This window comes from Gastrolobium bilobum, unplaced genomic scaffold, assembly GCF_033153095.1.
Source record: "Gastrolobium bilobum isolate Gb01-03AN ecotype WA unplaced genomic scaffold, APGP_CSIRO_Gbil_v1 utg1383, whole genome shotgun sequence".
Lineage (NCBI taxonomy): Eukaryota > Viridiplantae > Streptophyta > Magnoliopsida > Fabales > Fabaceae > Gastrolobium > Gastrolobium bilobum.
In genome coordinates, this window is record NW_026899537.1 from 284510 (window position 1) to 296603 (window position 12094).

Sequence of the window (12094 nt, forward strand, 5' to 3'; positions counted from 1 at the left end):
AAGATCAATCAATAAGAGTTAACTGAAAAACTCCATTACTGGAATTGAAGAAAATGAATCTTGTTATATTCACAATGTATCAGATACGTATACTTATATACAAGAATACTTAAGCAACGTAACTAAGAAACTAATCATAACTTCACAACTAACATAAACGTTATATCACGTGGGTGCAGTTAAATCCATTGGTGATTCCGTGATTAGAGGACTGACGTGGCACTGCTTAACTGCATTGCTGACTTGGCAAGTTTCTGCACTTGTGTCCAATATATGGTTATTAAATTGTATATATATATATATACTTGTTTTTTTTTTTTTTGGTAAGCATATATTTGTTTATTATAATATCATATTGTACAAACCTAAGAAAAAAAACCTAATTGATATTAGAATACTAGTGATTCTTTGTATATATTAAATGTTATTTACTTAGTATTTTTTTTGCATAGTGTTATATAGTATTATTTTGATTTGTTTTCTAGTCAAAAAAAAAAAGTTGTAGGTGGGCGACATTTGATGAGATTGGTGAAGGCGTCTATTTTGAATACGAAACAGTTATTCATTTAGTATCGTCGAAAAACTAGACCCTATTTTGATCTGGGATGTCATTGTCAATATGCAATTCAGAAATTCTTGCTTAGACTTTATCAATATAAATTATGTTAAGCCGATTACATTCTGATGCACGCATTCCAGTGCAATGGCATAATAATAGGTTGGATTATTGTGGAACTAGGGTCATAGCATCTTCAAGAGTTATAATTTCCGGTTCCTGAATATGATACTTATTATCCATTCTTCCCAGCCCCAGAAATTGACTTGAAACTGCCGTTACCATGTTTGCTTCGATCTTTACATAATTGTATTGCATGCAGCATGCCTTCAAGAGAATAAAACTTGTGGTCTGTGTCAACTGTCAACATTTGAAATAACCAGCAATGAGTGATTTTTTTTTTAATGTAAATTATTGCAATTAAGAAGACAAAGATAAATGTAGGAAACTAACCTTTTTGTCTTCTTGTACTGTTTTGCAAACTTTTCATGAGACTACCCGTCATGATTTTGTGGCAAACTGATTCTGTGTGGAAGTTTTTTTCACTTTTTTTTATACACAATTCGATATACGTGATGGGTTTACCAACCCTAAACTGTCATTTAGTTTTTTTTTTTTTTTTAAATAAAGGGTTAAATTGCTTAATTTATTATTATTATTATTATTATTTTTAACTGACCAAGTCATTTTTTTGTTTTGAAATTAGCGGTGGATTCTTATTGTTGTTAAAATCTCGATTTATCACTACGATTTTACGTTTTTACGATTTTTTTTCATCAAAACAATTTTACTAATATTCCAAACGCTTTTACGTTTTTACGAATATTCTAAACGCTTTTACATTTTTACGATTTTTTTACATTATCATTTTACGTTTTACAATTTTTTAATTCCCTTTCGATTTTACTTAAGATCTCGATTTTAACATGATTGGTTCTTTCCTTATGTATCAAAAAAAAAAAAAAATTAGAGGTGGGTTAAGTTAGCATCAAACCATAAATAAACGTTGGGTTGTCTTTTCAGTTCACTTAATAACTCTCATCTCTTGTTTAATTAATTTGTGACAGGTTGGGCGAGTTAGTTTATTTTACAACCTCTAATGATAAGAAATAATAATGTACCCTTTATAAATTTATTACACACAAATTATATACACCAATTACATACAAGAATCTCCCGATGGATAAATGATGTGGCACAAAAATTGAATTTTAATTTGGCTAAAATTCTATAAATCCCCACTATGGGTTATGTGCAAAAACTATCACTTACTTTAAAACTCACTAATATGAGTCAATGAACTCATCAAACTGTATATATTAATTAATTTATAACAATTTCTTTTTCATAAGCACAAGGAGGTCAATAATAATACTAGAAGCTTCATTAGGGCATAGGGGGGGTTAAAGCCAAGAAGGAATCTGGGAATAATGGTATAAGGAGACCAAAGGAATAAATGAAATTAAAACATTCTCGGTCACAAGGTCCTTTCTTTAATCATAATTAAAACAAAACAATAAATATTACAACTAACCAATAACTTTTTAAAATAAAAGATGACAGAAAAATAATTAATTTTCTAAGTCAATCTCATTTATATGAGCGGGACATAAGCATTAAAAAAAATATTATTATATAAATAATTTTATATATTAAAAAAAAGACAGTGTTTGTCATTTTAAATAACATTATTTTATGTCATTTTTAATAAAATTACGTTATTTTGATATGTATTTGTTAATTTTTAATTATGAAGAGAGAGAAAGTAAAGAAGAAGAAATGTAAAAAAGTAAAAAAGTAACAAACAAATACCAAAATGACACAAAATTATATTATTTAAAATAATAAATATTTTTTCCTTAAAAAAAATATCCATTTGAAATGTGAAGATTCGAAGAGTTTGCTCAAGTGACAAGGTACGTGTTAAAAAACTAATCCTGGAAATATTCATCAGTTAATTGATATTCTCCTCTTTTTGAGGTATTTATACAAGTACCAATAACAGTACTATCTTAAAAATAGATAACGAACTCTATAAATCTAAAAAACTAAACAAATCAATCCTATCCAATTTACAACAGTATTTCAACAAACTAAATTCTATTAACAAATTAAATCCTATCTTCAACACTCCCCCTCAAGTTGGTGCATGAATATCTATCATACCCAACTTGTTAATGGCTTCTTCAAAAGCTTTTCCGGAAACAGCTTTGGTCAATACATCTGCAAGTTGTTCTTGAGACCGTACATGAGGAATCTCAATTATATGATTTTCAAGTTTCTCTTTTATAAAATGCCTATCTATTTCAACATGCTTAGTTCTGTCATGCTGAACCAGATTATGTGCTATCTCTATTGCAGCTTTGTTATCACAGTAAAGATTCATTGGCTGACTATATATAATTCTCAATTCAACTAATATATTTTTAATCCATAACAATTCACAGACACCATAAGCCATACCCCTGAATTCAGCTTCAGCACTTGACCTAGCCACAACCTTTTGTTTTTTGCTCCTCCATGTGACTAATTTCCTTCTACAAAGGTGAAGTACCCAGAGGTTGATTGCCTTGTAGTCTTATCACCAGCCCAATCTGAGTTTGTATAACCTTCAATGCATGGTCTATCATTCTTTGAAAAAAGTATCCCTTTTTCTGGAGTTCCTTTGAGATATCTAAGGATTCGGTATACGGCTTTCATATGTTCCTCACTGGGGGAATGCATAAATCTGCTTACAATGCTCACAGAATATGCAATATCAGGTCTAGTGTGTGACAAATATATTAATTTACCTACCAACCTTTGATATCTGCTTTTATCTGCGTCATTCTGATTCGGATAAACACCCAGTGAGTGATTCATCTCCATTGGAGTTTCTGCTGGCTTGCTACCCAATAATCCAGTTTCAGAGAGAAGATCCAAAATATATTTTCTTTGAGATAGGAAAATTCCTTGTTTCGACCTTGAAATTTCTATTCCAAGAAACTATTTCAGTGGACCAAGATCCTTCATCTCAAATTCAGCAGCCAACTTTTTTTCAAGAGACATCATTTCTTCTAGATCATCCCCAGTCAACACCATATCATCTACATAAACAATAAGTATTGCCACCTTCCCTTTGTTATGCTTAATAAATAGAGTATGATCTGAGTTGCTTTGTTGATACCCAAACTTTTTCATTGCTAAAGAAAGCCTACCAAACCATGCTCTTGGTGATTGTTTAAGATCATAGAGTGCTTTTCTCAGTTTACAAACCATATTATGTTTTGAATGTGTTGTCTTCACTCCTAGGGGTACCTCCATGTAAACTTCCTCTTCTAGATCACCATTCAAGAAAACGTTCTTCACATCAAATTGTTTTAAGGGTCAGTCTCGGTTTGCTGCTATAGAGATTAGTATCCCGATGGTATTTAGTTTTGCCACGAGAGCAAATGTCTCTTGATAGTCTACTCCATATCTTTGTGTAAATCCCTTTGCTACAAGTCTTGCCTTGTACCTATCAATGCTTCCATCCGCCCTTAGTTTCACAGTATAAACCCATTTGCAGCCAATTGTCTTCTTCCCTTCCGGTAGAGATGTCAGACTCCAAGTGTTATTTTTCTGAAGTGCTTCCATTTCAGTGTTCATAGCTTGCTTCCATTTAGGATCTTCCAATGCTTCCTGCACGCTATTAGGAATTTGTACAGTAGATAATTGATCAATTGTTAAAGCATATGATTCAGATAACCTATGGGATGACACATAATTGCTAATGGGATATTTCCCTTTCACTTTCAGATTCGGTTTATAAGTGGTCTTTGGAATGCCTTTGTTTGCCCTCTCTGATCGTCTAATATCCGAAGGTAAAGGATATGTATTCTGGACAGGAATGACTTCAATAGCAGGTAGGTTTGGACGATCTGTATGTTGGGCAGAAGTGGTTTCAGTGGCAGGAGATTCAAAATGTGTTTCAGATGTTTCCAAGGACAGGGTCTCAGGTATGTGGGATATATTTGGTGTTTCATGTAAAGGAGGATTAGTATCTGTAGAGAAAGGAATAGGAATAGAAGTAGAAGACCAGAATTCTTCTTCTCGAATATTAGATATCTCCCCCTGAGAAGAAGAAGAAGAAACTCCCCCTGAATAGTAACCTTCGAATTCATTAAAAGAGTCTTCAAGTGTGACATACATCTTGTGGGTTTGAGGATCAAAACAGGGTAGCCCTTTTGGGAGTCAGAATAGCCCACAAATATACATTTCTTAGCACAAGGATCAAGTTTGGTGCGTAAAACTTTTGGAATATGGACAAATACAGTGCAACCAAAAATTTTAGGTTCGAGATTCATAACATAGAGGAATCGAAAAAAAAGTTTCAAGTTTCTGTTGAGGAGTTATAAACTTCAAGTAGCTAGAGGGGGTCCGATTGAGAACATAAGCAACAGAAAGAACAGCTTCTCCCCAATAGTGAGAGGGTACATTCATGTCAAATAAAAAAGCTCGAGTAACTTCTAATAATTGCCTGTTTTTTCTCTCAGCCAAACCATTTTGCTGAGGTGTATATGCACAAGAGGTTTGATGTTTGATCCCTTACGATTTAAAAAAATCAGAAAATGCCTTATTTTTATATTCAAGACCATTGTCAGATTGCAGTATTTGGATGGAAGTGTTAAATTGAGTGGCAACCATATTATGAAAATTTCGAAATACAAAAAATTCTTCACTTTTGTTTTTCAGTAAAGAGATCCACATCATCCTAGTGCATTCATCAATAAAAGAAACATAATAAAAGGCATTTGAAAAAGAAGATACACGAGCTGGTCACCATACATCAGAATGAATAACTTGAAAGGGAATTTCACTTTTATTTGAACTAGGATAAAAAGGCATACGATGGCTTTTAGCCATTTCACAAGTAGAACAATGAAATTCAGAAGGATTACACTTCGAAAATAAATGAGGAAACAATTTATTCAGATACGGAAAAGAAAGGTGTCCTAATCTCCTATGCCAAAGCCATAATGTAGAATTTTTATTGTCAGAACTATGAGCAACAACTGCCCTAAACTCTATGTCCGATGCATTATGAGAAGCATCAAAAAAATAGAGATTGCTCTTTCTACTCACTATAGCAATTTGTCTTGGATAATTGATACTGGTGCATCAAACCATATGATTCATGATGCTTCTGTTTTGACTGAATTTTTGCCTTGTGATAAATCGTCTGTTACTACTGCAAATGGTAGCATTGCTTCAATTACGGGTCAAGGAACCCTTGTTTTGTCACCCACCATTACCCTGTCCTCTGTATTTGTGGGAGGTGTGGTGTCAGTAGATTCCATTGACGGCGGATTGGGGATTTGGGGATCTATTTTTGGTAGAAGGGAATAAACAAACCGGGTGAGGGATTGAAGAATACGGGTTGGAAGAAAATCGAAGAGAGAAAGAAAGAACTGGGTTATTGGAACGCTATTGGAAGCAAAACGTTATTGGAAACGGGTTCGGGTAATATGTAGGTGTCAGTTTACTTCACAATTTGGTGTAAAACTCATACGGGTTCAGGTAAGGCAATAAAAGAAACGGGTCAGGGAAAAAAAACTAATATATATAGGTACGAAGACTTTCAAGGATTAGAAAAAATAACCAGGCTCTGATACCATGTTAAAAAACTAATTCTGAAAATATTCATCACTTCATTGATATTCTCCTCTTTTTGAGGTATTTATACAAGTATCAATAACAGTATTATCTTAAAAATAGATAACAAAATCTATAAATCTAAACAACTAAACAAATCAATCCTATCCAATTTACAACAGTATTTCAACAAACTAAATTCTATTAACAAATTAAATCCTATCTTCAACAGAACGAATTGTTAAATCCTTGGGTGCCTGAATTAAATATTTGTTACACAGCTCAACTTTGAGTACAATCTCATTCTTATGGGGATCCATTTCTTGTTTAAGTTTGTTAAAGCTTTTCCAATCAATGGACAAGTACATGATACTAAAGGTTAGAGATAAGTAACTAGCTTATGAATTCCTATCAATAAAGTACTAAAACAGGAGGATTAGTAGGTGAGGACCACATTTAATTAAGTAATTTAGAAAATTGCATTACTGAATTCAAAAACATGTGCAAATTGTATAACTTGTACTTAGAATATATTTCTTGTGATGTTACTGATTTGAATAAAATTATTTTTCGTAGAGTATTTGTGATTTATAAAAGAAAATAAAAATGTCTTTTAAATGTTAGCCTATCCCATTTCAAGTTCGTATTTTTTCAAATAATCAAATGAAATATTATTCCTTTTTTTTTTATTTATATAACCACGATATTCAGGTTCAAATCTATAATTTTGTATAAATTATTCAAACCATTAATTATTAAATTATTTCTAGTGACTTAATAATATTTTTTTTTTGGTATAATCTGGAGGTATCCCTATTGAATCTCCTCATCTTGTTCTCGGAGTACAATCTTGAAAGCTATCCCTTATTAGAACAACGAATACATTAAACTTCGCTAACAGAAAAAGCATGAGACTAATCCCCCGTTCGAAAAAAATTTGAAGCCCTGACTCTAACAAATCTTCGAAAATTCAATTGTTAACTGAGGTACTCTTGTGAGTTGGCGACTTAATAATTTTAATGATGCATGATGTGTATGTTTATAACTTTATGTGTGTAGTGGTGGGTCCTACTCACCAAACAGACAGCAACCACAAAATAAGCCTTTCTCGCCCATATACTCTAACGAAATGAAAGCCACGGCGTTGCGGTTGGACCATGATGCTGGAGGGGGCAAGCAAAGTGGTTTGTGCACAAGCCAAAAAGAAGAACCAAAAAACTTAAAAAGAGAAAAAGAAAAAAAAAAGAAAAAAAGAAAGAACTTGATAGTAAACAGAAAAGAAAGAGGAAAGATATTCTCACTACTAAAATTTTTTACTATCAATTTACTACTTATCTAATTATCGTTAGATTAATATTTTCTCTCTCTTCTCAAAAAAATTTTAACATTCTTTTTTTGATCCAATAATAATATGATGAGTAATAAATTAATAGTAAAAAAATTTAATAATTAAAATATCCTCACTCGAAAAAAGAATAGATGAGAGCAAGAGGGGGGACAAGAAATTACATCACACTCACCAGTCATTTAATGATGACCTTTTAATGTTTTTCTTAGCCCCAACGACGATACTGTGTGGGTTTTCTTATCTGTCCCCCGCATTCATTCGCATTCACTACTATCATTTCATTATTATTATTATGGAATGGTTATATTTAATATTATTTTAATCTTATTATTTGTATTACTTAATTGGTTATTATTAATTTCAAATTAATCAAAAATTAACCAATTAAAAAAATAAGATTAAAATAATAGTACGTATAACCTTATGTTATTATTATTGTTATAATATTAATTAATACTTAGCTTTTTGCTTAAGACACTATCGCTCCATTTTTTTAAGTTGAGGTTGCTTAACTTTACCACGACCACCTCTGCCGTCGTGATCCCTGCGTCATTTTCTGTTCCATAAAACTGTGTTTTTAATTTCTATCAGTGTTACGTTGTTATTTGGACACTTTGGTTGTTTTTTTTTTCCTTAGCTGTAAAGACACAGTGTTGCCTTCACGTTCTTATTTGAATCAGTGGGTGTTCCATTCGTGTTCCGTTCCTTCCATCATTCCTTGCCTCCTTATAATTCGTTCTTCCTTTTTTCTGCTTTTCCCCTTTTCTCTTTTCTCTTTTGTCCTTTTTTTATTTTTGAAATTAAGAGGCAACAATTTAGTTAAAAATGTTGTTAGGTTGGTAGAGTAACGAGGGAAAAGAAGGTCTTTCCTTCCCTCAGCCATGGCTCCAGCTGGGAAGCTTTCTGGGTTTCGTCGAGAAGGCGATGACTGGTATTCCCTCTCTCAAAAGTTTCTGTTTTGAAGTTCAATTCCTCTTTTTTTTTTTTTTTTTTTTTTTCAACTACCGGAATTTATGGCCTTTCTGAGTTGCATTTGCATGATGAGCGTTTTGAATCCGAGTCATTTTGAATTACGTTTTGGTTTCCTTATGCTGTGGGAGTGATAAGAAAATGGCATGTTTTGTTCACCTGGTTAATGGGGAGAGTTCAATTCAGACATGTGTATATGTAGTTTTAGAATATATGTTTGATTTGATTTTTGTGGTTTGTGGTTTTGGTAGGTTCTGTAATGCTGGACTGCCAAGTGATATTACTATTTCCATCGAGGGCGTCACTTTCAATCTTCATAAGGTAAACCCCTCCATTCCAGAATTGTTATCTTCTGGAACTAATCTATAGATAGATGAAATAGTTGTTGTGCTTTTTTATTTTTTGTTTTAGTTTATCCTACTGCTCTTTTCTGTTTACTTTGACGTTTGATTCAACCCAATTAGTGTGGTTCTGGTTTATGGCTTATGCTTTTGCTATTGGTTTGTTCCATCTCTATTGTTTAAGTGCAGAGACTAAGCATCCCTCTTCAAATAAGGGAGTTGGGTTAGACTCACTAGGGATCAAAACTTTCACAATAATTTTTAGTTACGTATTGAAATTCAGAACAATACCATCGGTTTTTCCATAACCTTGTGGATCTTCTTATGCTGAAACCCACTTGTATGGTTCTCAAAGGTTGTGGCTTTGCTGCTGTTGGTTTACTTTTTAGATTTTAATATTAAAATTGCGGCAAGATTAAGTTAAGACAGGGCCGGGACATGTCTCATAGTTTATTAATAATGGACTTTATTTCAGCTCATACTCATTTGCTATTATTTAAGATGATGATTGTAAAATTTTTATTTTTTAAGTTATTGGATGTAGTTCAGGGTTTACCTCCATTGGTGCAGAATTGTAATTACTAATACTCAACCATACTGTCATTGATGAAGCTAAAAATTTATCTAGTTTTGCTAAAGGTATTATCTTTGCTGATGACTAAAATACTAAAACAACTAATTCAAACACGTTCAATTCACATGATTTTCTGTTTTGGAAGTTATACTGCTTGATGAGGTATATCACATGTTGTGATCACTTGGTCCCTCTGTGTCTCAATTAGTGTTCTAGGTCCTCCCTTCAGAATTAAGAGGAGAAAGTCTTTTGAGATATTGGAGAAAATTGCTTTGGGAAGGAACTTGTTTTTTCTGTATTTCAATTTTGAATCCATGCATAAATGCACATTGAACTAGGGGGCAATTCTGAAATACCAAGCTTGATTTTATGGTAGTCATACTGTTATTTTTTGATATGAAAAATTACTAGTTGTATTATTGCATTGGAGTTTGAGTAAGATATGCCTTGGAATTGCAGTTCCCTCTTGTATCAAAATGTGGAAAAATTGCTCAAGCATATGAAGAGTCCAATAATACCCATGGAAAGACTCTGACAATGGTGCTGGAAGGATTTCCTGGTGGTCCTGACACTTTCTTAATCGCTGCCAAATTCTGTTATGGGTTTCGTGTGGAACTGACAGCCAGAAATGTAGTATTGGTCCACTGTGCTGCAGAATACCTTGAAATGACAGATGAATTTGGTGAAGGTAACTTGTTGTCAAAATCAGAGATTTTTTTTCATAAAAATATACTACGTAACTGGAAAGATTGTATTTTGGCTCTCCAAAGCTCTGAGCCTGTTCTACCAAGAGCTGAAAAGCTTCATTTGGTGGATAAGTGTTTGAGTGCTCTATCTATGATGGTTTGTACGGACCCAAGTTTGTTTGGATGGCCCATGATGATGTATGGGCGTTTTCAGAGCCCTGGTGGAAGCATTCTTTGGAATGGTATAAATACTGGTGCTAGAATTCGCAGCGCAGAATCTGACTGGTGGTTTGAAGACATCTCATATCTCAGCGTAAGTTTGTTTGAAAAGCTTATTAAGACAATGCAAGCGAGAGGTATAAGACCTGAAAACCTGGTAGGTGCGATAATGTACTATTCTAGGAAGCACTTGCCAGGTCTGGGTCGGTGGCAGGGTGGACAAGGTGGTAAAACCAGAACAGTTGCGAGTTTTAGCTTGACGCCCGCTGCCATTGATCATGGGGTTCTGTTGGAAAGCGTTGAGAAACTTCTTCCTCAAAAGAAGGGAAAATCTTTTTGTCGTTTCCTACTGGGACTTCTTCGTGTGGCTTTGATATTGAATGTCAATCAAACTTGCAAGGATTCTTTAGAGAAGAGAATAGGGATGCAATTGGAACTGGCAACTCTAGATAGTCTTCTGATTCCTGCGTATTCTGATTCTGATACATTATATAACACAGACTGTATTGAACATATTGTCCATCATTTTGTATCTACTGAATCAAATTTAACTGCCTTTTCTCCTTCATCCCTTGACCCCCAAGCTTCGCCATCATCTGAACCATTAAGGAAAGTTGCAAAGTTGATAGATAGCTTTATTGCAGAAATTGCTTGTGATGTTAATTTAAAACCAGGAAAGATACGCACTCTTGCAGAGGCCCTACCTGAGTCATCAAGATTATTTCATGATGGACTTTACAGGGCACTGGACATATATTTCAAGGTTTGATTTTCTTGAGCTACTTTTTTTACATAAAGGCTTATTTGTGGTGATGGATTATTATTAGTTTGATGACTGTTTATTGTATTGTGCAGGCTCATCCTTGGCTCTGTGATAAAGAAAAGGAAGAACTATGCAACATCATTGACTACCAGAAACTCTCAATCCATGCTTGTGCCCATGCATCGGAAAATGACAGGTTACCCCTCAGGGTTGTTCTTCAAGTGCTGTTCTTTGAACAGCTACATTTGAGAACAGCATTAGCTGGATGTCTCAATGCATTGGATGATGGAATTGCTCCAGTAGCTCCTGCTCCTGTTACTGCCCCAGGTGATATTGCAGGGGAAATTGTACAAAGAGATGGATGGGTGACTGTTGTGCGCGAAAATCAGGTTTTAAAGGTAGATATGGATAGGATGAGTTCTAGAGTTGGAGAACTTGAAGAAGAATTCAGTAAAATAAAGCAAGAAATGAAAAGTGTGACCAAATCTCAAAGTTCCCTTAGTTCTCCTCGGTTAGTTGCCAGGAAATTTGGGTGCAAACTTGTTCCACGAGCTTCAGATGCTCAACCAGAATCCCTTGACCGCACAAGATCCACACCGAGAGCATCAATTGAACGGGCGCGTAGTTCTCGTAAGTCCAGACACAGAGAAAGCTTTTCTTGAGTATCAAGAAACCGGAGTTTCTCTTTATTTTATTTATACATGCATAGTAGTGTTTGTGTGGTTATGAATTTTTTTGTACGAGGGAAAGGGAAGGAAAATGTTTGTTAATCCATTATGCCTTTTTGTTTCACCAGTTTGCATATCTGAACATTTTCCATGTCTTTCCCTCGTGTAAAGTTGGTAGGTACATTTATGTAGGCAATTGCACATGTTATCCTGTTTGTGTGGGGAATAGCTCTTGTATTTATCCATATAGATCCATTCTTCTTTTTTAGATCTTGACATTAGAAGATTTTATTTTAGACACCGTTTGTGAAGGCCATTGTTGTCATCAAAGAAAGAATCATGTGGGTCCTCCCACAG

The 12094-nt window shown here is 33.9% G+C and overlaps 1 protein-coding gene across 1 annotated transcript; it reads left to right on the forward strand.

Moving 5' to 3' along the window:
• Positions 1–8330: 8330 nt before the first annotated feature.
• On the forward strand, positions 8331–12083 carry LOC133291211 (BTB/POZ domain-containing protein At3g44820-like). The gene is made up of 4 exons (XM_061489437.1): positions 8331–8448; positions 8738–8807; positions 9861–11069; positions 11162–12083. The coding sequence occupies exons 1-4, from the start codon at positions 8399–8401 to the stop codon at positions 11729–11731; spliced, it is 1899 nt and encodes a 632-aa protein (XP_061345421.1). The 5' UTR covers positions 8331–8398; the 3' UTR covers positions 11732–12083.
• Positions 12084–12094: the final 11 nt, after the last annotated feature.